The sequence below is a fragment of the Melanostigma gelatinosum genome, assembly GCF_949748355.1.
Source record: "Melanostigma gelatinosum genome assembly, chromosome: 3".
NCBI classification, from domain to species: domain Eukaryota; kingdom Metazoa; phylum Chordata; class Actinopteri; order Perciformes; family Zoarcidae; genus Melanostigma; species Melanostigma gelatinosum.
The window spans coordinates 24200357-24226630 of NC_136636.1; the positions used below are offsets into that span (position 1 = coordinate 24200357).

Genomic DNA, 26274 nt, shown 5'->3' on the forward strand with positions numbered 1-26274 from the left:
AATGTGTGGCAGGTATAGACTAAAAAACAAATGCTATATTTTTACGAAACTACTAATTTATGACGACTGAAAGCAGTATAGGTGGAGTAGCAGCTGCCTGTCACTTCTCTCAACTAATTGTTTGCCTGTTGAACATTAACCCTTTAACAAGTTGTACTTTGTTAGAAATATAAAGTGTCCAATGAGAGATTCTGCGGTTGACCACAGACTGAGGTATATACACACTTTTACTGTCCAGTACAATACACACCAATAAAAAAATATATCAGACAGTGTTGTCAATAAATTATGAAATGACACAGCTGAAGATTCAGTTGATGTTTTGTATTCAACAATATTGAACCATAGACATCATAGAGGCACAAGTGGTGATGATGCATCACAGCAAAAAGGTGTAGTTCAAGACATTGTACTCAAATAGAGTAGAGGTAACAGCTCCAGTACACAGGGACTCGTTTAGTACCAGCTAAACACAGTGAACCAACTCTCTTACACTGAGAGAAAATAACTTCCAGATATTCGTTGCCACTTGACACAACAGAACATGTTGGTGACAGAACAGAAAACTTGAAGACCCAACATGGGTCAATAATCTTTTACAAAGTAAACAGTCAGTCAAGCACAAAGTGCTACCAGAAAGTAGCTGAGATTTGCCAATTTCCATTTCACTGAATCAATCCTGATATAGAAGACTTATAGGACTTTAAGGCAGTTGTGATAATTCTGGCCAATATCGGCCAAACATTTGATTGTATTCATAAATCAATACAAGGATGTTTGGTATTCATAGAATATATTTTTATGCTAGTCAATATTTTCTTTGAAAAAATATTCCCAAAATTAATGGAAATGTCCGTACAATGTTACCTTGAGGATAATTAAAACACTTTGCACAGACACATATCTATTACATTTCAAAATATTATGTCTGATAATAACTTTTGACCAATGTGGTCATCTCAGTTTGTCTGGTAGTAGCTCCAGTCTGCAGGTGTCTACCACGGCCTCCAGGGGGCGCTGCTGACTGGCCTCTTGTCTCTGGTGATGCTGGTCTGGACTGTGGAGCTCAGAGGAGAGAAGTCAGCCTGTCTCAGGTTCTGATCAGAGGAAGACTGCAGCTTGCTGAAGCGGTTCAGCAGTCTCTTCTTGGACTGGGTCTTCACCTGCTCCTTGGACAGGAAGTGTGTCACCTCTTGGACACATCTGGAGTAGCCCTGACCAACAGCTGCTGAGTCCACAGCTGGATGCTGCTGCTGCCGCTGCCGCAGTCGTCCCAGGACACAAACTGTCATCTCCAGGATGTCTGCTTTCTCCAGCTTGGAGTCTGGCTGCTGTTTGAGGAACTCTGGACTCAGGAGAGACTTGAGCTGCTCAATGCTGCTGTTGATTCGCTCTCTGCGTAACTTCTCCACCAGAGGCTTTCTGAGCTGCAGAAAGAAGAAGAAAGTCATGAATGAACTTATTCTGGAGGAAAGTGTTAGCATGAAGAAAGACAACGTCTCACTGACAACATTTAAATCTTCTTGAATCTTAATTTACCTTGTGGGTCAGAGTCAGGTGCTCCTGAGAAGTGGCCATTGCTGCAGTGATTGTAGGTGCCATGTCTGGATCTCTGTGCTGATCTGATGTCTGCTGGCTTCATCCCTCCTACTTATAGTCCCACATCTCCATATGAATGTGTGGGTCTTGGTCGAGTTGGAGTTTCCCACAGTCTCAGCCAATCAGAGAGCTTGGTGAGACAATGAGGGATGCAGCACACTTATTGCTGTTAATGCCTGGGGGACAATGTTAGATCTCAGGGGAACAGGGAGAGGACTGTGGGGGGGGACAGAGCTCTGTGTGAATGTGGGAAAGTGGTGACCTGTAGTGAGAGCAGGTCTGCTGCCTGATGCTGGATCAATGACTTTTTACTGAGCACACGCTCATCATCACGAGGGGAATAACACCTTTATACCTTTAACTATTGTTGCATTTTGGGCTGTTAAATCAAGTCTCAGTCCTTGATAAGTTGTTGTGTGAATCTGAGTGATATCACCATGCAACTTTGCAGTTTATTTTAACTTTAAGACAGTTACTTTTTTTCTATTACAAATTTACAAATTCATGTTTAAGACTCAATGGTTTTCATAGATGGTCTTTTGGGTTATTAGGAACACAATATTATATAAATCAGACCATTGATGATGTAGGGACAAAGCCCCTCTGTAAAAGTGAATATAGATAGGAGTGAAAACTGGAAAGTTTGATGTAAGTGCACTGAAGTGAAGATTTCTGGATGTTTTCTAAAATGACATACATTTTAAAGACACTGCAGGGTAAAAAAAAAAAAGGAACGAACCAATAAATATCACCATAAAACTTCCCCAGTTGATTCCTTACATTCAGACAATTATTAGTTTGGATGTTTTCTTTCCTCTAGTCTGGGGGGAAAAAGACATGCTATGGAAGCAAAATCTCAAATTGTAAAGTGCATTAAAAACACTGGTTTTGCCTGCAGGTGTCTCCCCTTAAAGTGGACATATCACATTATTCTGAACATTACATTACAGTCATTTAGCAGACGCGTTTATCCAACGCGACTTACAATTCACATTTCTACACCGTAGGCACGGCTAGGGGAGCAACTTTGGGGTTAAGTGTCTTGCTCAAGGACACATCTATATGCGACGAGCGGAGTCGGAGCCGGGGCTCGAACCGGCGATCCTCTGATTGAAGGACGGCCCTGAACAGGCACCTCAATGTTTTTAAGCAAACACAACAATCTTGCAAGTAATAATAAATGTGATTCTTTCATACGTTGCGATCAGTTTGTAATACAGTAAAGTCAAGCTCATTCAGCCGACAAAGTTGCGCCTTCTGTGTTGTTCCAGTGAGTGAAGACTTGGTGAGTTTCTCACACTGGGAGCTGTGATCAGTGCACCACAGAAGCCACGTGGCGGCTGGCGGCCCTCCGCTGAGAAAAGGGCACAACTTGGCGCCACAAACCATCTGGAAGAAAACAATGTTTTAATGTCCAAAACAGTGAAGGGGGGGGGGGGCTTGAATGGAAATAAGGTTACAGGTAATTGATTAAAAGAAATACCAAATTCACTTTTTCTTTATTTCTAAAACAAGAACTCCCTCTCTTTATTATCTGTATAGTCGCATGGAAATTAGACAATGTCCAAGCATGAAGCACGTCTTTATAACCCCCTGTTGTAAGGGCGACATCGCCGTGCCAGTTTGGCATCCATCAATAGAAAGAGAGGCTTACATTGAAATAATGACCTTTTAAACAGAGGGGAAATTAAGTTGGCAAAAGTTATCGAGTTGGGACCGAGAGAGAGAGAGAGAGAGAGAGAGAGAGAGAGAGAGAGAGAGAGAGAGATGGGCCGGGAAAGAAATACAGGAGAGAAAACGTGTGCCAACTCCCCTCGGATAGTAGTCAGGTGCTGGTGGGGTTGAGGATGCTAATCACACTGAACTGTGACTCTGCTCGCACCGCTTTCCCACACTCGGTCCATTGACAGAGCTCCTGCTCAACAATAGACATGTGCCTTGTTAAATGCTAATTCATCCCCTCACAAGCAGCTCCCAGCGCTCCCCCCGAGGGGAACGTTTGTTGTTTAGACACTCCTCAATTAGGAGACGAGAGCAGGACAAATAAACACAAATATTTTGACTGGGAATGTAGCCAGTGCATGTAATGTAATGTAACAACCTGCCAGATGTATTTAGGTGCAGATTTCATAATTACGTAAGCTTTAAACGGCGTATTTTTGAATAAGAAGTATAAACACCTTTAATAACTGGTTTCAAACACATGGTGGTGTAATTGTAAGCCGCTAAAAGGACATTTTGAAGTGTTCATTAAGGTACAATATTCATCGACAATCATAACATCTACTATAAGGACAGAGTTTATATGATTATAACTATTTTCATACAGCATTATAATCCATTATCTGTTTATACACAAGCCTCAAACGATGGGGGCTTGAGGAAGAGTTATAGTTGGTGACAAATCTATGAGTAAACACTCATATCTGCTGTTTCATGTCACTTATTACATTTATATATACTGTGTAGGAATGCTATAAGGAGGGTGAATGCAAGGTGTTTGTTTCTGTATCTTCTGTGTTTAAAGGATTGAGGCTGTGTATCTTTGGTTTAAAACGTGTTCAAATTTTTTAAATGAGACTTCAAAAAGAAGTTAATACTAAAATTAGAATTTAAAAAACACATTAGATTATTCAGCAACATTTAATTTGAATCAAAATCTTTTTGAAGTTCTTTCAGCAAACAACCAAAACTAAACATGTCCCTTTACTATGAATCTTTAAACAATAATCTCAGTGTACTATGACGTCTAGTGAGTAAAAAAACATAAACTTTTGAAGTTGAGTAGAGAAGAAGTCCTCCCCCGCTCACAGACGTCTATGTCTGTCTCTTTTGTCCCACTGCGGCTCTGTGAGTGAGTTTTCCCTGCTTTCCCACACTCGGTCCATTCAGCGCTCCCGAGAACAAAAGAAGTGTGTCTGGTTGCACATCACATTAATTATGGAGTCAGTTTACGAGTTTTGTCTCACTGCCTCAAAATGGAAATTCCTGTCATCCTGACTCGTCATTACCAGGCTTTTGTAAAATGTCTACCAGGAATGCAGACATGCTAAGGATTAATGAACATCCCCCCCCCCCCCCCCCCATCCTCCTTTACATTCAAATTGTTCCTCTGCATTCCAGGCTGTTTATGTTGACGTGATGGATAAAAGGGTGTCTACTCCTGAATCAATCAGGTGCTTGTTATGCTGCAATGAGACTATGCATTTGAAGTTCAAGCTTATTTTGAAAAGCCTGCAATTAAAATATATTTAAAACATGATGAAACCATCTTCATCCGGCTGTTGACAAGAAGATTTGAGTTTGAAAACTATAACATAAAAAGGTTCCATTGCATCCAAGAGAGTGTCACTTTAAGTTCAGCATCAACTGCAGTCAACCGCCTCAACTGCAGTCTGCAACATTATTCTTTTTTCTTTTCTTTCCTGTATCTGTATTGTATCTGTATTGGAGTTTACTGCTTGTTTCCTAATTTTATCCGATTTTTATCCGTCTTTGACAACTTTGGAAAATAAATCTGATGTATCATTAATATTAACCACGCTAGAAGAATATTTTTTTATAGTTAATGTTAAGTTTAATAAAGTTGCTTCATATAAAACAAATAAATCAACTTTCAGTTGTAGATGAAGAGAAAATGTGACATCATTTCATTATCTCTCTAACGTGTGTGATGTGATGATGAGCGTGTGCTCAGTCAAAGTCATTGATCCATCATCAGGCAGCAGATCTGCTCTCTCAGGGTCACCACTTTCCCAGATTCACACAGAGCCCAGAGAGTCTCTGTCCACCCCCCCCCCCCCCCCCCCCCCCCCGACCAGTCCTCCACCTGTTCCCCTGAGATCGAACCATTGTCCCCCAGGCAACAAAACCATTCAGCATGCTGCATCCCTCATTGTCTCACCAAGCTCTCTGATTGGCTGAGACTGTGAGAAACTCCAACTCGACCAAGACCCACACATTCATATGGAGATGTGGGACTATAAGTAGGAGGGATGAAGCCAGCAGACATCAGATCAGCACAGAGATCCAGACATGGCACCTACAATCACTGCAGCAATGGCCACTTCTCAGGAGCACCTGACTCTGACCCACAAGGTAAATTAAGATTCAAGAAGATTTAAATGTTGTCAGTGAGACGTTGTCTTTCTTCATGCTAACACTTTCCTCCAGAATAAGTTCATTCATGACTTTCTTCTTCTTTCTGCAGCTCAGAAAGCCTCTGGTGGAGAAGTTACGCAGAGAGCGAATCAACAGCAGCATTGAGCAGCTCAAGTCTCTCCTGAGTCCAGAGTTCCTCAAACAGCAGCCAGACTCCAAGCTGGAGAAAGCAGACATCCTCGAGATGACAGTTTGTGTCCTGGGACGACTGCAGCAGCGGCAGCAGCAGCATCCAGCTGTGGACTCAGCAGCTGTTGGTCAGGGCTACTCCAGATGTGTCCAAGAGGTGACACACTTCCTGTCCAAGGAGCAGGTGAAGACCCAGTCCCAGAAGAGACTGCTGAACCGCTTCAGCAAGCTGCAGTCTTCCTCTGATCAGAACCTGAGACAGGCTGACTTCTCTCCTCTGAGCTCCACAGTCCAGACCAGCATCACCAGAGACAAGAGGCCAGTCAGCAGCGCCCCCTGGAGGCCGTGGTAGACACCCAAGGACTTGTAGAAAAGTGAGGCTCACTCTGTGCTGTTGTGGTAGTCTCATTTGGAAGAGTTATTGTATGTTACTGCAATGTTGAACTTGTATGGCCTTTTGTAAAGGTCGCATTCTGTGGTTCTGTGATATTTGCAGGTTGGCTACTGCTTTGTTTTTCTAAGGTCGTCACTTATTCCAGCTGTTGCTCTGTGGAGTCAACTTTTTAGTTCCCTATGGGAAAGCCCTTATGTTGTCAGTAACACCGACAATGATGTATGTACTTTTACTCCATTTAGGAGGCACAGTTAATCATGTTGGACATGTTTCAGACTTCTATGTGATGTTCACATCTTCTGTTTATTGAAATGTACTTTCTGGTATATCTTTAAACATCTCAACTGTCTGCATTTCTAGCAGACGTATTTTGTATTTTCATGAAGACAAATGTGCTGCTTTATAACTCTGTGAGTGACAGCACACATACCTTCAATGAAGGGCTTGTTGTCTCAACGTGAATGTATCTCTTCATGCCAAGTGATGCGCAATAAAACAATCAGAAAAACAAACGAAAAAAAGTTGTTTTCTCTTTTTTATCACAAACTTATGTAAATGACTGAACACAAAGAACCACACCTTAATCTGCTGCATGTTGTCAAATGTATTTTAAAACATGGAGAGCATGAAAACAGCTGACAAAGTGTTCACCTGCAGTGATGAGAGGGGTTTGGTCTTTGTGACGCAGTAATTCCACATCTTGAAGACATGTCACAAACGTATGATGAACAATGAGCCAGCAAAGGTCCCTTCAGCTGTGAGCTCACGTCAACACACTGACGCAGTGACGCAGATCAGACACGTGTCTTTACTGGTGGGGGGGGGACGCCGTTCCTCTAAAAGATACTAGAACTGGGACGAGTCAGTGTCTATAGGTGATAAACTGGGCTCAGATCTGGTGAATGCAAAGGCCATAGTACATTATCATCATCGTCACTCATCATTGACTGAACCTTCTTTGTCCTTTCTGTAAGCATAGGAATTAATTATCTTTATCCACCCTTATGTTCAGGTTTCCCCTTTTATGTTTTCCTTTAAGTAAATAATACCACAAAGTAATACTCTGTACGTCAAAAGTCCTTCATTCAAAGGCTTACTTAAGTAAAAGTACAAAAGTTCCAGCATGAAAATATACGGAAAGTATTAAAAGCAAAAGTCCTCATCATGCAGAATGATTAGATAATATCATTATCATTATCATTATAATCAGTGATGCATTAATGTTAATGACGCAGCTGGTGAATGTGGAGCTCATCTTAAATGCCTCATGCTGGGTGATTTGTTCAGCAATAATATATAATGTATTCGTTGATTCTATTTTGTGGTAATCATCAAAACCTGCAAAGTTAATAAAGCTGTTCAATAAATGTATCGGAGAGAAAAGTGCAATATTTGCCTCTGAGGTATAGTGCAGTAAAAGTTCAGCAGAAAACGTAAATACTTGAGTAAAGTATTAAGGACAGTGCTTGAGTAAATGTAGTCGAACTGTCGCGGAGCAAACAGTGCTGCTGTTCATGGTGTTTAAAAACCATTCGGTGCACTTCAGAACTGATGAACAAATAACCTTCAGAATGTGACGATCTGTGCAGAATACGACTGTATACCGATGATGTTCTCAATACTTTAATGACGTTTTCCTCCAAGACTGATTTGAATGAGGTGACATGAAAATACTTAAATTTCTTACATATTTATTTTCTCAAGTCTGCAAAAGCAACAAAACTAATTTCAATCCACTTTGGATGAATAAAATTAAAACAGGTGAATAAAACCAAAAAACAACATGCATACATGGCATACACGAAACAATAACAAATCCCTTTTCATAAGAAAGGATGGTGTTTAAGGATAAGGTACATCATACCTTGAAACAAGGCAGTAAGGCACTGTACGCAACATAAGCCTATACAGTATTTTCTCAGGAACAATAGCTTCATATATCTCTGTTTGGCTTCAAATATACTGCAGTTCATCTCTATAGATTTAGAAGATTATTAAATAAAATATTTTTAAAAACATCTTGGTCCTATAACTAATTCCTGCATAGTTCAAAGACCCGATTTATCTTCCATGGTCTTCCATGGTTCCAACACAAACTACAACCACGAGAATAATAAATCCCACAAATAGCAGCATGTTTGAACAACTCTTCTTCTTCTTCTTCGCCTCTGAATCCACGTTTCCATCTTTCTTCCTCTGGCTTCTGTTGAAGCTGAAATTAAAACCACAAAGGTTCTGTAGATTTCGTCGCACTGCAAGCAATGCATGTGTCTACAGTCAACAGATCACCACACAGAGCTGGTGTCACTGGAGTCTGTAGTTCACAAATCAATGAACTGCAACCGTTTTTAAGTCCATTCCTCGTTGTCTTTACAAGCACAGTGGAGCCAAGTCCTCCTCCTCATCGGGAAACAGACGCAGGATGTCCCTTGAATATTTGGAGTAGCCGTTGTGTGACAGCAGGGCTTTCTTCAAGGTGAGCAGGGACTTTGTTTTCTCCAGGATGTCTGCAACGGGGATCCCGTTCTGCAGGTGTTCTCCAATCAGAGCCTTCAGCTTCTCCACGCCGCTGCTGCATTTCCTCTCCAGCATGTGGAGTTTACACCTGAGAGAAACAAAGTCCTTTCGTTGAGTAAAGACAACTGAATAAAAACAACTGCTCTGACCACATTGATCTGAAGTTGTGAGTTTGAAGAAGTGCAGCGTTGTCTTACCTGAAGAGCTGCTCCTTCACGCTGTCTTGGAGGGCGAGGTCTGCGTAGAGAGCCATGGCAAGCTTTTGCTTCTCGGTGGAGGGAACTTGTGGTGTTGCTTGAGGAGGTTTCGGAGGAAGTCTCTGTTGACATCGGCGCCTGCTGGCTCTGCATTTAAGCCGTTCAATGCTGCGCTCCCTCTGCTTTTCCAGCCAATCGGGGGGCTCCTAGCTCAGGACAATAGAGTGAATTGAAAGCCTGTCACACAGAACAGGTGGGATGCTTTATCTTTACGCCATACATCAGCGAGGTCACTGGGAAAATGTGTTTCCTGAGGTAGACACGGGGACATTTAGTTTTTGTGATGCGTAGGCCCGGACGCCGATTATGATGACGATTCTTTAATAACTATAATGTAGGGAAGTGAAATGAAAATGAACTAATGTCATACTTACACTGAAACACACTGTCATGTCTCAACAGGAATCTGCAGCATACGAAGGACACATTGTTGTGTTGAAAAGTATTAAAAGTAGAACTGTTGTGTTTATTTTACTTGACAGAATTTTTTTAATGAATTTATAGAAAATGCATTACACCCCAATACAATATAACTAAAAACAATGTTTAAAATAAGATCTAAAAGCAGTTTGAAAGTGATATGTTCTGGCTGCTTGTGCTTCCGCACTGAGTTACAGCTGAAGCAGATGGTTTGTGTGTGAAGTGGCTTTCTGCCTGAGAAGCGTCCCGGGGCTTTGTGGGAGCAGACACACTTCTATTGTGCCTGCAGCTGAGCAGCCTGCATTCACAAGTGTGGGAAGCCGTGTGTCGCCGTGGCTCCAAGCTCCAGAGAGAGAGGAGGGCGTGTGACCGGGGCACGTTCAGCCCCGCGCTGGGAGCTCTGGGAGCTCAGAGGAGGGGAGCTGGGAAACCTGAGCCCCCTATTACACAGACAGCAGATAGACAGATGGAGAGGAGATAAGCAGGGTAAAGGTAAACCCACCTCAACATGATTACAGCTTGCAGTTGTCTCAGTGTGCTCACAGACACATAATAAATGCAAGGCCTTTGTTATAGACAAGAAAACAAATCAAAAATATGAAGAAATGGTAAAAACATGCCATGCCAGAGATCATAACATAAGAATGCTCCGGATTCTGAGAACTGTTTGCCAAGTACATTAGACATACAAGGAATTTGACGTGGTGACTGGTGCATCGCAATAAACAATCAACAATATTGTTTTTTCTTCTGCTTATAGAAAAACAATAAACTTATAGATAACAACTTAAAAGGATCATAATTAATCTATAGGTTCTATAGGAATTGCAAAGAAATAAACTCAAAAACAATTTTTGTCTTGTATTTATGATTCTGTCAGCCAATCAAATTGCACTTTTCTGATAGCTTCATGAGTTGAGCTGTACCACCTGAATGTACCATCAACTCTCAGTGTAACCAACATAAAATACATCCTTCAGTGATGTAGTTTAAGTCTGCAGGCTGAGCACAGATATATTAGTCAAATATACAGTATTGTGGCATTAAGTTACCTTTTAGAATAAAGAGAACATTTGGAATAAAGTATATGGATATGAATGTGTGTGTGTGTGTGTGCGTGCGTGTGTGTGTGTGTGTGTGTGTGTGTGTGTGTGTGTGTGTGTGTGTGTGTGTGTGTGTGTGTGTGAGAGAGAGAGACTCTTTCATTGACCTCTCTCTCTCTCTCTTATGTATAGAAGAAGAAAACTCATGGATGAAACTCCATGAGTTTTGGATTGGTGCTGGTCGATTAAGGAGCCAATGCAATGGTTAATGCTAATTCTCATTGAGATGGTGAACTGGAAATACAAATTGTATTTGTCATGTAACCTGTGTCTTCTCTAAATAACTCGATTACAATATATTATACATGTATTATTAGTAACTCATTTTATTTTATGTGCTGTAGTTTTATGTAAATAAGACAAAAATGTTAATCAGATGTCAAAAACAGTTACCTGTCTCTGTTGTATAATTTGACCCTTAACAAGTAAAGGGATGGATAGGGTGGGTAGGGGGGGGGTCTTATAATAAGGAGTGTATTGCATCAGCAATATACAGAGTGAAGAGTGAAACTCTAACTTATCTTAAAATGGGAACAGAGCTGAGATAATGTATTGTAAGTTATTAAATATGATTAAAGGCTATGGGAAGGAAACATCACAAGGACTCAAGATCTTCAGCTGGCAGTGTTTGTTTATTCAACACAGCTCAATGTGCCACAGAAAGTATGAAAAGTGTAACTAAAGGTGATGATACATCACAACAACAACGTGTAGATTTCTACAAGACACACTGTACTCACAGAGAGTAAAGGAACGACTGCCTTTATAAAAGACAAACACATTTGAGAAGAGACTATACGCCTCATTGATATTATTTTCAAACAAAAACAATAATTTGCTCTTAATAAATAAAAGCAAAACAGTACAAACAGACCTTAAAACAGATCAGAACGTTATTACCACAGTGTGATGAATGCAGGTTAATAACTGCTAAATACATTCATGTTCATTCAAGAAAACATTACAGCCACTGGAAAAATGTGACAGTGTGATATGAAGTGAATCTTTTAGGAAAAAAGAATAAACAATTTGATCTAACAACAGATCCGTTTTGAGTAATCAGAGTGATTGAAGTCAGTTATAACAAAACAACTAAAGTTTCTGATCAAAATGATCCATAACAATCAAAAGATAACAAATGTATCCATAGCTTATACTACTCCACCAATACATGAAGTACAGTGATATATAACAACAATTGCTAACGCAATCAGATGTGGGTTCATGCAACATGCATGCCAAGATGTTCTCTTTCTTCACTTGAAAGATAAAGTTGCTGTCATTTCCTCAGGAAATATCATCTTCCACAAAGGGAAACATGAACTTAATGCAACCTTCTGTACAAACAGAAGAACAATTCATAACATTGACGAATTCAGAAGAATTCACTTCCAGTAATCTTTGACCAATGTGGTCATCTCAGTTTGTCTGGTAGTAGCTCCAGTCTGCAGGTGTCTACCACGGCCTCCAGGGGGCGCTGCTGACTGGCCTCTTGTCTCTGGTGATGCTGGTCTGGACTGTGGAGCTCAGAGGAGAGAAGTCAGCCTGTCTCAGGTTCTGATCAGAGGAAGACTGCAGCTTGCTGAAGCGGTTCAGCAGTCTCTTCTGGGACTGGGTCTTCACCTGCTCCTTGGACAGGAAGTGTGTCACCTCTTGGACACATCTGGAGTAGCCCTGACCAACAGCTGCTGAGTCCACAGCTGGATGCTGCTGCTGCCGCTGCCGCAGTCGTCCCAGGACACAAACTGTCATCTCCAGGATGTCTGCTTTCTCCAGCTTGGAGTCTGGCTGCTGTTTGAGGAACTCTGGACCCAGGAGAGACTTGAGCTGCTCAATGCTGCTGTTGATTCGCTCTCTGCGTAACTTCTCCACCAGAGGCTTTCTGAGCTGCAGAAAGAAGAAGAAAGTCATGAATGAACTTATTCTGGAGGAAAGTGTTAGCATGAAGAAAGACAACGTCTCACTGACAACATTTAAATCTTCTTGAATCTTAATTTACCTTGTGGGTCAGAGTCAGGTGCTCCTGAGAAGTGGCCATTGCTGCAGTGATTGTAGGTGCCATGTCTGGATCTCTGTGCTGATCTGATGTCTGCTGGCTTCATCCCTCCTACTTATAGTCCCACATCTCCATATGAATGTGTGGCTCTTGGTCGAGTTGGCGTTTCCCACAGTCTCAGCCAATCAGAGAGCTTGGTGAGACAATGAGGGATGTGGAGCAGCATGTTCGCTGTTAATGCCTGGGGGACAATAGTTAGATCTCGGGGGAACAGATGGACGACGGGGGGGGGTGTAATGGGGACAGAGCTCTGTGTGAATCTGGGAAAGTGGTGACCCTGAGAGAGCAGATCTGCTGCCTGATGATGGATCAATGACTTTGACTGAGCACACGCTCATCATCCCATCACACACATCGAGGATCGATCATGAAGATATGTTACATTACAATTTTTCTTAAAATGAACGTGTATGTATTTATGTATTTATCTAATAATCCGTAAAACAAATCATCTTGCTTGGTTTCTTTTTTAATTCTTTAATAATTTCTTTGTTAATGTTGCAGAATCTTGGTGGTCATGCAGTCATGCAGTGGAGCATCAAATATATTTTTGATTGCAGCCTATTATGCAGCATAACAATGAAGTTGAATATTTTAGTTTTCCAATATTGATTTGAGTAAGAACTTAAAATGTAGTAGGTACAATTCTAATTGACAAATTAGTTAGATATTTCATTTTTAAAAACTTTCTTTCATCAAAAATGTACCATTTTATAAACAATGATGTTAGAAAGCAGTTTGATGCATTCATGGCGAAACTCAACAGAGTGATCATGCAGCAGAGTCTTTTGACACGTGCCTTGAAGTCAGTGTGAGTAACAAGTTGAGCTCAGTTTCCCACACCGACTCCCTGTATGGTCCGGTCAATGAACCACAAAGGCACTTCTGTGACAGATGCTGGCTGTGTGTTGTTATAGAAACGGAGCCTGACATCACCAACCATCTGGAGGGAAAGGACACCATTGGCTGATTCTAACAGTGTGAACAGTTTGTTGAAGAAACTGTCCTAAAGTATCACTTAAAAACATATTTTCAGTTTTCAATCATTGCCATACATTGAGAAACTCAGGTCATTATCATGCCACATTACTGACCATTAACTGGATCAAAACTCTACTCATGAATGTGGGAGGTTTCGGGGGGGGGGGGGCAGCTGTTTCCTGAAGTGTGCCAAATCCCTCAGGAGAATGACTTGGCTGCTGGTGGGAGGGATGTCATTCACACTCGACTCAACCCCACACAGTTCTCCCACACTAGAAAGAAATTGCCATGTATCCTAATGGACCTTGAGGGTCTTTTACACAAGTATAGAGGGTTTGGCCCCCTCCAGAAAATAATTACCCATTATAGTGAAACGTAAATGAAAGCAAATTAAATCAATTGTCTTTTGCACATCTAATTAATTAATCAATGTTGTAAAATACTACAATCTCATATGCGTGTACTGGGTCGGGGTCTGAACATGAAGGTGGAACGTCTTGTCTGAGTCTGTTCACTCAGGTCATAATTAATGTGACTGGAAGTGTATACTGGATGGATGATGCTAGAACCTATCCGGCAAATTGAAGCTTGCTTACGCCAGAAGATGGACTTCAAACCTTTTTGTGACGAATGGTAGTAGGGAGGCTCGATAGTAGAGCACTTGAGGAAATATTAAAGGACGAGGCAAATGTAACATGTGAAGAGATCCAGCCTCAACGGCTGACAGCTGCTCAGGTGTAGCAGTAAGCCTGGCTCCTCCATCTTTAAAAGACTCGCTCCTCTGCTCTCTGTTGGGACTCCTACCACCCATCCTGGTGGTTTTTGGACTAACAAACCAAAGCAATACTGTTACGTTACCCTGTCCATTTAGTTAACGTTACACAAAAGGCAGAAGAACAGAGATGGATTTGCATTTCAAAACCATCAACTGTAATGGATTTAAAATAATTAAACATGGCTGACATGAACTAGGGTAAAATAATCAACACCAAGAGATGGTCTTTAAAACTTTTGTGTCCAAAAGACAGTGCAGCACCCGAGGAAACATCTGAGGTCAAGGCAAATGTAAAAAGTGAAGATTTTGTCTTCGATGAAAAGACATCTCAATTCCTTTACACAAGGAACAGTGATTAAATATGACTACTTGTACTTTCTTGAAATGTCTTGAACCAATCTCCCAAATGCACCATCACGGTGTTTCTTTTATGAGCCATTCATTCCACTCAATTACTGCAAGGTGGTCAGAAAGCAAACTCTCAGTGCGATTTCCCCTCAGCCTCCAGATCTGCTCCTTGTAGGATCCCCAGGCCCTCTCGCTATGTTGGGTATGGGCTCCAGTGTTAGGATCTACATACCACCTGCTGTGGTTGACAGTGTGATGGTTGTATCCTCGTGCAGGGTGTCCGCGATAGGCACGCCATTAGTCACTGATCATTGATGATCCAAGCCTCACATGATGTGCAATCAAGGGGACGAGATGTCTTCGAGATCTTCTCTCCACAAGATGTAGAATAGGCTTTCCAAGATCTTCGCTCTTGATGATGCCTCACAGCTAACGTCCCAAAGACCCACTTCTTTCTTTTCCACCCACTCCTCCTCTCCCATACAGAAACAAAATAAAGTCGTAAACAGATACTTCATATTAACAATAACTTGGTTGACTATATTTCACAATTATTTAAAGTTGTTATTATAACACACATCGATCACAACAAACTCCTGACCTGTACGCCTTCCCAACCTTTCCACTGCTGTGACACAGACCATTTTACGAAGAGTATCTGATCATCCAGCATGTCAATCTGCTGTAATCGTAGACCCTGAGAAAATCTGCAAAGGCTAATTAAAAAAAAAAAAAAGAATATTTATGAGTATAATTGACAAAACATTATTTTGCATGTTTTATGCAAATTACAGAGAGAGCAATTTCGTGAGACAATTTTAATTCCTTAGTTTAATTAAAACGAGTAGCCGTAATATTACAATTTGGCAGTTTTTAACTAAACCAATTACTCCTACTAAAAGTCATACTCTGAAGGACCTTAATGTATGTCACATATTGTCACAATATGAAAAAGAAAGGCTTAAAAACAGCATCTGTTGTGGCACCTCTCCCAAACAGTGGCAACAAACAGTGGTAACTGCCACAAACGGTTGTGGTGGCTGAGCTTGCAACAGGAAGTGCCACTGCTAGCTGCCGCTGCCACAATTTGACAGCTTAATAAAAAAATCACCAAAATCTTGAATCAGGGTTAAAAGCTGAACACTTAGTCGTGTATTGATACCGTTAATCCATAGCACCAACTATTAAATAAGAGGTGTGTACAATGTAAAGCTTTGAAATAATGCAGTCTTTAGCCTTGCAATAAATAATGAAGCATATTCATTTTAAAAGCTGTTTATTCAAAGACTTTTTAAAAGGCGTTTCTGTTTGTTTGTTGTCCAGTGGTTCCTTTGAACAAAATCCTCTGAAATGAAGGAATAAAGGTGCATTTGTATTTTCCTTGACAGGCGCTGACATTTGCATCATGGATGTAAAGGAATGGCTGTCAAAATGACCCTTACATTTACCATGTACTATAGACTGTATATCTGTCACGGGGTGTGGTGGAGGACTCAAATGCAGACAAGACCAGAAGTAGAGTGAAGCAGGTATTTAATGAATAACGAAATCAGAACAGGAAACTTACAGGAACACAACAGGGAATCCACGGTGAGGCAAGAGACGAGGGGGGAAATCCAGCAGGACGAGGCAGGGCAGGCAGACTGGGAAACTGGGAACAGGACGAGCCAAACGGGCCAGTAGACATGGCGATGATCTGGCAAGGAGTGACTGAGAGGCAGGGGTTTAAATAGTGGCTGGATGGCAGGTGAGGGGAGCTGTGCTGATGAGGAGGGAGGCTGACAGCTGCACTGAGTGAGCTGATAGGTGAGTGAGGTGAGTGAGAAATAAAGAGACAGGAGAGAAGCCGATAACTGGCTGTATCGCCTTTCAGCTGAAACAGGAGAGGAGCTGCAGAGAGTTTACCTGTCTTCAAACCATAAGTTCAGGTATCTCGGCTGGGATGTTTCTCAAGAGATGTTTTATGTTAAATCTGTTCAAAACAAAGAAACCTCTTTCGCCCGACAGGCGGGAATCACTCAGAATACGGTGATGCACCTGGCCATCTTTCATGTCTTTCCCTTACAAATTGTTGGCATTTTGGAGATCAACAAAAAGGTATTTGGAAATGGCGTCACCGATGTTCTATCCCAAGGTGTCCTCGTGGTGTCTTACAGCAACAAGTCGGTGAAGCTGTACAGCTTTGAGCACATTGTTCAAAGGTACTTGACAGAGAAGCTAACGCTTGGAAAGCAGAGTTCACTTCTTGGTGGCGAAACTGTGGGCGATGTTCCGTTTGGCATCCCAGTAAATATACAGATCACAGATCGGCCTCCAGTGCTGTTCGAGGTATCGTGTGCTCATAACAGTGTCCAGATCGGAGGCTACCCGTGGCATTACATCTACACACCACTGCATAAAAATCACAAGGGAACTCACCACATCTCTTCACTCAAGGACAGCACCATGGAAGAATCCTTCATGTTGGACCTGCCATCATAAATGTCCTGAAAATCCTTGGTGAACCGAACAATGGTTTACCATCAAAGGTAGTTGAGGATTTCTCCATGAAAATCCACCGAAACAACAATCCTACCTCACAAATCACAGTCACCTCATCGGGCCGAACAGTGAAGAAAAGATTCCATCAGCTGGATGATGACCCAGATCAAGAGACTTTCCGTACAGTGGAATATGAGGATGAGCTGGACCTTTTGGCAGTGGTGGTTACTAACAGTGAGGAGGGAGAAGGAAGAGCCCAAATCCGACTGCATGACAACCAGAGTGGGCAGTTACTGCGGACCGTGGATCTGGTTGAGCCTTGGCACGAGACTTATCGCCATGAGTTGTTTTTTGACAAAGACACAGTTGTTCATATTGAACAGAAGAACACCAGCTTCTTCTGCCATGTTTACAAGCTCACGTTTGCCAGAAAATAAGGCTTTTATTTTTCAAGATAATGTAAATATTTGTTTCCAACTTGTGTTTTTGTACAGTTTTTCTGTATAACTCACAAATACTGTTTTTCACATCTGTATTACTGTGTCATGTCTATTGTGTGAATTATGTTAGATAATCATCATTGATGAATTAAATCACTGTGGTGTCTTTATTACTGATAAACATGTGCGGTCTCATCTCGTCGATGAACACTTTTATTGTTTTTATATATGATGATTTTAATGTAAAGTGTCTTTGAGTGTCATGAAAAGCGCTATATAAATAAAATGTATTATCTGTGTGAATCTGGGAAAGTGGTGACCCTGAGAGAGCAGATCTGCTGCCTGATGATGGATCAATGACTTTGACTGAGCACACGCTCATCATCCCATCACACACATCGAGGATCGATCATGAAGATATGTTACATTACAATTTTTCTTAAAATGAACGTGTATGTATTTATGTATTTATCTAATAATCCGTAAAACAAATCATCTTGCTTGGTTTCTTTTTTAATTCTTTAATAATTTCTTTGTTAATGTTGCAGAATCTTGGTGGTCATGCAGTCATGCAGTGGAGCATCAAATATATTTTTGATTGCAGCCTATTATGCAGCATAACAATGAAGTTGAATATTTTAGTTTTCCAATATTGATTTGAGTAAGAACTTAAAATGTAGTAGGTACAATTCTAATTGACAAATTAGTTAGATATTTCATTTTTAAAAACTTTCTTTCATCAAAAATGTACCATTTTATAAACAATGATGTTAGAAAGCAGTTTGATGCATTCATGGCGAAACTCAACAGAGTGATCATGCAGCAGAGTCTTTTGACACGTGCCTTGAAGTCAGTGTGAGTAACAAGTTGAGCTCAGTTTCCCACACCGACTCCCTGTATGGTCCGGTCAATGAACCACAAAGGCACTTCTGTGACAGATGCTGGCTGTGTGTTGTTATAGAAACGGAGCCTGACATCACCAACCATCTGGAGGGAAAGGACACCATTGGCTGATTCTAACAGTGTGAACAGTTTGTTGAAGAAACTGTCCTAAAGTATCACTTAAAAACATATTTTCAGTTTTCAATCATTGCCATACATTGAGAAACTCAGGTCATTATCATGCCACATTACTGACCATTAACTGGATCAAAACTCTACTCATGAATGTGGGAGGTTTCGGGGGGGGGGGGGCAGCTGTTTCCTGAAGTGTGCCAAATCCCTCAGGAGAATGACTTGGCTGCTGGTGGGAGGGATGTCATTCACACTCGACTCAACCCCACACAGTTCTCCCACACTAGAAAGAAATTGCCATGTATCCTAATGGACCTTGAGGGTCTTTTACACAAGTATAGAGGGTTTGGCCCCCTCCAGAAAATAATTACCCATTATAGTGAAACGTAAATGAAAGCAAATTAAATCAATTGTCTTTTGCACATCTAATTAATTAATCAATGTTGTAAAATACTACAATCTCATATGCGTGTACTGGGTCGGGGTCTGAACATGAAGGTGGAACGTCTTGTCTGAGTCTGTTCACTCAGGTCATAATTAATGTGACTGGAAGTGTATACTGGATGGATGATGCTAGAACCTATCCGGCAAATTGAAGCTTGCTTACGCCAGAAGATGGACTTCAAACCTTTTTGTGACGAATGGTAGTAGGGAGGCTCGATAGTAGAGCACTTGAGGAAATATTAAAGGACGAGGCAAATGTAACATGTGAAGAGATCCAGCCTCAACGGCTGACAGCTGCTCAGGTGTAGCAGTAAGCCTGGCTCCTCCATCTTTAAAAGACTCGCTCCTCTGCTCTCTGTTGGGACTCCTACCACCCATCCTGGTGGTTTTTGGACTAACAAACCAAAGCAATACTGTTACGTTACCCTGTCCATTTAGTTAACGTTACACAAAAGGCAGAAGAACAGAGATGGATTTGCATTTCAAAACCATCAACTGTAATGGATTTAAAATAATTAAACATGGCTGACATGAACTAGGGTAAAATAATCAACACCAAGAGATGGTCTTTAAAACTTTTGTGTCCAAAAGACAGTGCAGCACCCGAGGAAACATCTGAGGTCAAGGCAAATGTAAAAAGTGAAGATTTTGTCTTCGATGAAAAGACATCTCAATTCCTTTACACAAGGAACAGTGATTAAATATGACTACTTGTACTTTCTTGAAATGTCTTGAACCAATCTCCCAAATGCACCATCACGGTGTTTCTTTTATGAGCCATTCATTCCACTCAATTACTGCAAGGTGGTCAGAAAGCAAACTCTCAGTGCGATTTCCCCTCAGCCTCCAGATCTGCTCCTTGTAGGATCCCCAGGCCCTCTCGCTATGTTGGGTATGGGCTCCAGTGTTAGGATCTACATACCACCTGCTGTGGTTGACAGTGTGATGGTTGTATCCTCGTGCAGGGTGTCCGCGATAGGCACGCCATTAGTCACTGATCATTGATGATCCAAGCCTCACATGATGTGCAATCAAGGGGACGAGATGTCTTCGAGATCTTCTCTCCACAAGATGTAGAATAGGCTTTCCAAGATCTTCGCTCTTGATGATGCCTCACAGCTAACGTCCCAAAGACCCACTTCTTTCTTTTCCACCCACTCCTCCTCTCCCATACAGAAACAAAATAAAGTCGTAAACAGATACTTCATATTAACAATAACTTGGTTGACTATATTTCACAATTATTTAAAGTTGTTATTATAACACACATCGATCACAACAAACTCCTGACCTGTACGCCTTCCCAACCTTTCCACTGCTGTGACACAGACCATTTTACGAAGAGTATCTGATCATCCAGCATGTCAATCTGCTGTAATCGTAGACCCTGAGAAAATCTGCAAAGGCTAATTTAAAAAAAAAAAAAGAATATTTATGAGTATAATTGACAAAACATTATTTTGCATGTTTTATGCAAATTACAGAGAGAGCAATTTCGTGAGACAATTTTAATTCCTTAGTTTAATTAAAACGAGTAGCCGTAATATTACAATTTGGCAGTTTTTAACTAAACCAATTACTCCTACTAAAAGTCATACTCTGAAGGACCTTAATGTATGTCACATATTGTCACAATATGAAAAAGAAAGGCTTAAAAACAGCATCTGTTGTGGCACCTCTCCCAAACAGTGGCAACAAACAGTGGTAACTGCCACAAACGGTTGTGGTGGCTGAGCTTGCAACAGGAAGTGCCACTGCTAGCTGCCGCTGCCACAATTTGACAGCTTAATAAAAAAATCACCAAAATCTTGAATCAGGGTTAAAAGCTGAACACTTAGTCGTGTATTGATACCGTTAATCCATAGCACCAACTATTAAATAAGAGGTGTGTACAATGTAAAGCTTTGAAATAATGCAGTCTTTAGCCTTGCAATAAATAATGAAGCATATTCATTTTAAAAGCTGTTTATTCAAAGACTTTTTAAAAGGCGTTTCTGTTTGTTTGTTGTCCAGTGGTTCCTTTGAACAAAATCCTCTGAAATGAAGGAATAAAGGTGCATTTGTATTTTCCTTGACAGGCGCTGACATTTGCATCATGGATGTAAAGGAATGGCTGTCAAAATGACCCTTACATTTACCATGTACTATAGACTGTATATCTGTCACGGGGTGTGGTGGAGGACTCAAATGCAGACAAGACCAGAAGTAGAGTGAAGCAGGTATTTAATGAATAACGAAATCAGAACAGGAAACTTACAGGAACACAACAGGGAATCCACGGTGAGGCAAGAGACGAGGGGGGAAATCCAGCAGGACGAGGCAGGGCAGGCAGACTGGGAAACTGGGAACAGGACGAGCCAAACGGGCCAGTAGACATGGCGATGATCTGGCAAGGAGTGACTGAGAGGCAGGGGTTTAAATAGTGGCTGGATGGCAGGTGAGGGGAGCTGTGCTGATGAGGAGGGAGGCTGACAGCTGCACTGAGTGAGCTGATAGGTGAGTGAGGTGAGTGAGAAATAAAGAGACAGGAGAGAAGCCGATAACTGGCTGTATCGCCTTTCAGCTGAAACAGGAGAGGAGCTGCAGAGAGTTTACCTGTCTTCAAACCATAAGTTCAGGTATCTCGGCTGGGATGTTTCTCAAGAGATGTTTTATGTTAAATCTGTTCAAAACAAAGAAACCTCTTTCGCCCGACAGGCGGGAATCACTCAGAATACGGTGATGCACCTGGCCATCTTTCATGTCTTTCCCTTACAAATTGTTGGCATTTTGGAGATCAACAAAAAGGTATTTGGAAATGGCGTCACCGATGTTCTATCCCAAGGTGTCCTCGTGGTGTCTTACAGCAACAAGTCGGTGAAGCTGTACAGCTTTGAGCACATTGTTCAAAGGTACTTGACAGAGAAGCTAACGCTTGGAAAGCAGAGTTCACTTCTTGGTGGCGAAACTGTGGGCGATGTTCCGTTTGGCATCCCAGTAAATATACAGATCACAGATCGGCCTCCAGTGCTGTTCGAGGTATCGTGTGCTCATAACAGTGTCCAGATCGGAGGCTACCCGTGGCATTACATCTACACACCACTGCATAAAAATCACAAGGGAACTCACCACATCTCTTCACTCAAGGACAGCACCATGGAAGAATCCTTCATGTTGGACCTGCCATCATAAATGTCCTGAAAATCCTTGGTGAACCGAACAATGGTTTACCATCAAAGGTAGTTGAGGATTTCTCCATGAAAATCCACCGAAACAACAATCCTACCTCACAAATCACAGTCACCTCATCGGGCCGAACAGTGAAGAAAAGATTCCATCAGCTGGATGATGACCCAGATCAAGAGACTTTCCGTACAGTGGAATATGAGGATGAGCTGGACCTTTTGGCAGTGGTGGTTACTAACAGTGAGGAGGGAGAAGGAAGAGCCCAAATCCGACTGCATGACAACCAGAGTGGGCAGTTACTGCGGACCGTGGATCTGGTTGAGCCTTGGCACGAGACTTATCGCCATGAGTTGTTTTTTGACAAAGACACAGTTGTTCATATTGAACAGAAGAACACCAGCTTCTTCTGCCATGTTTACAAGCTCACGTTTGCCAGAAAATAAGGCTTTTATTTTTCAAGATAATGTAAATATTTGTTTCCAACTTGTGTTTTTGTACAGTTTTTCTGTATAACTCACAAATACTGTTTTTCACATCTGTATTACTGTGTCATGTCTATTGTGTGAATTATGTTAGATAATCATCATTGATGAATTAAATCACTGTGGTGTCTTTATTACTGATAAACATGTGCGGTCTCATCTCGTCGATGAACACTTTTATTGTTTTTATATATGATGATTTTAATGTAAAGTGTCTTTGAGTGTCATGAAAAGCGCTATATAAATAAAATGTATTATCATTATTATTAGAAGGGGCAGAGCTGTGACAATATCATCCTATCACCTATATTCTTTTCTTTTATTTGTCTGAAATCACAGTACACTATGTGGTAATGTGCCAACCATTTGTGTCATTTATTTTCCACATTCTGAATTATTAGACCTACAGTACATTGTAAACCTTGTACAACACACTTTTCTGTATTTTGTAAATAAATAAAACAAACTTGGATTTGAAAAAAGGGGAGAAGGACAAAAAGAGAGAGAGAGAGAGAGAGCATGATGACAGCTCAGCTCAGCTGAGAGAGAGAGAGAGCGAGAGAGAGAGAGAGAGAGAGAGAGAGAGAGAGAGAGAGAGACCATGGATGGAGGGATAACCAACAGAACTGCTCCAGTGTTGCTTTTGTCCAGCCTTTCCTGTGGGAGATGATGAGAGTGAAGAGCACCAAATAAAGTGCAACTGCAGGGACGCTCAGAACTGACACGCACAAAATAATCATCCAGGTAACTCCTCCACCCACATGTGTGAATGTAATGTGTGTATTATATACATGTAAGTGGCAAATATATTGAAGATTAAATGTTGATGCTGTCCATCATAGTATACATCTCTGCCTGCCGCAACTTCAGGTCCTTCTGCAGAGCGATGAGGCTGGTTGAGGGAAACTGTGGTTTCAGCTTTTTTTTCCCGAATGTAATTTCTACTCCTGTCATTTATTCTAGCCGTCCGTTCTTCTTCTTCAGGACTGGCTGTGAGGATGGAGAAAGCTGCACTGCTGCTGTTTTGTTGCCTGGTCGTGTCTCTATCGGGCTCCCCGCTCTACCCGTCCATTCGGTAAGTCCTGGAAGATATTCTGAAATTCTTTCCATTGCTGATTTTCTTTTTTTGTGTTTGTGTTTGGTGGGGTGTTTTCTTTTCTTTTTTAAGTTATTCAAATCTTTTTATGACTGGTTGTATACTGAGAAGTGTTTGAAGATTATTACTCTGGATAAAACATGTTTTTGAATAGAATTGAGACAGATTGCTGAGCTCCAGAGGACAGGTTATGCGGCTGGAAAGCTTCAGCGAGTGAAATGGGAAACATTTTAACATTTAAAAGCCGATAACGAAGATGTGCAGCAAGATACACAACGTGACACTGATTTGAGCTCGGGGGGGGGGGGGGGGGTGGGGGGGGGGTGGACAATGACTTGACCACAGTGTCAGGGCTTTTAAGATGTGACCATTACCATGCACAAAGCGCATGATGTTTTACCTTTCACTTGATTGCTTTGCATGTCATAGCTGTGCCCTCTGCGTTTTGTCATGCTGTATAGGGTCAAGGTGTCTGGCTTAGTCACCACGTTACATTTGCACAGCGCTCTAATCACATGTGCCCTGTGCCCGAAGCAGCAGAGTACATCATTTTACAAGAGCTTCAGCATTTTGCCGTAAGATTGGGGAGATTTTTCTCAGTCTAAAATCCATCTTCATCATGAAAAACTTTGAATGCATTTATGGTATATCTTTGAATAGAACGTTCCATAATTGTTTAGTTAACGAGGATATTTCTCAGGTTCGGCCAGAGGGACACATCCATACTGATGACATCTTCTATGAAGAATCCAGCAGAGCAGCTGGAGGACGACACGAGTCCTCCCAGGGAGCGAGCAGAGTTACGGTCAGTGTGTTAATATGGGCTGAGTGGCCGATCGGAAATAGGGTTAAAGTGCTCGCTTTACTCAAATAAAAATGTATTTTTAAACGAGACTGCAAATCTATGCAAATACGGTAGATGTGTTTTTTGAAAGATTTCTGCCTCCATCCACAATACGATATAGGAGTCAATGGAATTACTCTTGTGGTGCTCACAGCAGTAGAAATTTATATTTGAAAGAATTCTACATCGGCGTGTCCTTTTAGAACAAGTGTGCTATAGCAACTATTTATCTGTTAAAGTGAAATTTTAAATGTTCACAGCGAAGCGAGATGGAAGGATATCTCATAATCTGGGCAAATAAAACCAAAACTATCTGTACGGCTGGTGAATACATTTCATCCTGCTGACAATAAGACTAACAAACGATTTACACCTATATATATACACACATATACAAATTATGATGATATATTATGATTATACATTCATTACATTCTTGTTTTTCTTTCAGTTTATTCATTTGCAATACTGGCTAGCACAAATTCATATTACGTTATGTATTTTGTATGTTTATATTTGAACTTGCACTATTTAATGTCTTTGATTCTCATTTCGCATGATTATTATTTTTTAACACATTATTAATGAGCATTGTTGGAGGGAGCCTGACATCCAAGGTATTCGTCGCCATCGGCAGCTTCTCTGTAATTGTTGTGCATGTCGACAATGAAGAAGAAGAATTTCTTTTCTTGTTTTTTGTAATTTGTTGAACTGGCCCTTTAAGCTGGATAATAGTCAAATGGACTGACAGATACATTCCATACCTGTCTGGTTGCTGCTGCTTCTGCTTCATTGCACTGCCTTCAAGAATACTGTTGTGCAATAATTGTCCCCTCTCTGACTTTAGCTCCGGACGCCACGCTGATGCCATCTTCACAAACAGTTACAGGAAGGTCCTGGGCCAAATCTCTGCCAGGAAGTTCCTTCAGACAATCATGGGCAAACGGCTCGGGTAGGTGGAGCATGAGAGGAGAATCAAATCTGTCCAGAGCAACACTGCGTTTGCCAACAGCAATAAACAGTGAAATATGAATTTCTGATGTGTTCCCCCCCCCCGCAGAGATAAAAGTGAGAGCTACATGAAACGTCAGTCAGACATCTACGAAGGGACTTATAAAGAAGATCTAACATCCATCCAGAGCAATCAGAGGTACAGAGGAGTGCAGGGGAACATCATGAGGCCCAGGTGATAGAGCTTTATACTCTGGAGCTCTGATGGAAGCATAATGACACGCTGGTCTGCCACTAACCTGACTCTCCTCTTCACAGACTGCTGAGTTGAGATTTGGTGGATCGGACAGATTGAAGGCTGCCAGTGCTTCTCGCCGACAGCACGCTGATGTATTCTCACACTTCCTCCAACCTGTTCTCTACAGATGAAAATACTGTTGTCACTTTTTCTTTTATTTGAAGAAAAGCTAAAGCCCAGCTCATGACTGTGGAATAAATGGCACTGTGCACTCTTGCTTTAACAGAAATAAAAGGATGTAACGTGTTTAAGGGGAGACGCGAATGGTGATTATGGTTTAAAAAACAAGATTATATTAATAAAATAAATTACCCAAATA

General features: G+C 41.3%; 4 protein-coding genes and 2 pseudogenes across 6 annotated transcripts; 4 read left to right on the forward strand and 2 right to left on the reverse strand.

Moving 5' to 3' along the window:
- Positions 1-995: 995 nt before the first annotated feature.
- On the reverse strand, positions 996-1602 carry LOC306797843 (transcription factor HES-5-like; the record flags this gene model as incomplete). Its single annotated transcript, XM_079297286.1, has 2 exons — positions 996-1427; positions 1540-1602. The coding sequence occupies 2 exons, from the start codon at positions 1600-1602 to the stop codon at positions 996-998; spliced, it is 495 nt and encodes a 164-aa protein (XP_079153412.1).
- Positions 1603-5634: 4032 nt separating this feature from the next.
- LOC306775717 (transcription factor HES-5-like) lies at positions 5635-6241 on the forward strand (the record flags this gene model as incomplete). The annotated part of the gene is made up of 2 exons (XM_079266203.1): positions 5635-5697; positions 5810-6241. The coding sequence occupies 2 exons, from the start codon at positions 5635-5637 to the stop codon at positions 6239-6241; spliced, it is 495 nt and encodes a 164-aa protein (XP_079122329.1).
- Positions 6242-12035: 5794 nt separating this feature from the next.
- LOC306775770 (transcription factor HES-5-like) lies at positions 12036-12654 on the reverse strand (the record flags this gene model as incomplete). Its single annotated transcript, XM_079266275.1, has 2 exons — positions 12580-12654; positions 12036-12467 (listed from the first exon to the last, which is right to left on the reverse strand). The coding sequence occupies exons 1-2, from the start codon at positions 12640-12642 to the stop codon at positions 12036-12038; spliced, it is 495 nt and encodes a 164-aa protein (XP_079122401.1). The 5' UTR covers positions 12643-12654.
- A 3771-nt stretch (positions 12655-16425) lies between these two features.
- LOC306797342 (DDB1- and CUL4-associated factor 17-like) lies at positions 16426-17847 on the forward strand (annotated as a pseudogene). The gene is made up of 2 exons: positions 16426-16439; positions 16579-17847. The product of its transcript is annotated as a DDB1- and CUL4-associated factor 17-like (transcript).
- A 3647-nt stretch (positions 17848-21494) lies between these two features.
- Positions 21495-22916, forward strand: LOC306797350 (DDB1- and CUL4-associated factor 17-like; annotated as a pseudogene). The gene is made up of 2 exons: positions 21495-21508; positions 21648-22916. The product of its transcript is annotated as a DDB1- and CUL4-associated factor 17-like (transcript).
- An 839-nt stretch (positions 22917-23755) lies between these two features.
- Positions 23756-25896, forward strand: ghrh (growth hormone releasing hormone; the record flags this gene model as incomplete). Its single annotated transcript, XM_079296694.1, has 4 exons — positions 23756-23841; positions 24563-24667; positions 25554-25658; positions 25767-25896. Exons 1-4 carry the CDS (start codon positions 23765-23767, stop codon positions 25894-25896), a joined length of 417 nt encoding a protein of 138 aa, XP_079152820.1. The 5' UTR covers positions 23756-23764.
- Positions 25897-26274: the final 378 nt, after the last annotated feature.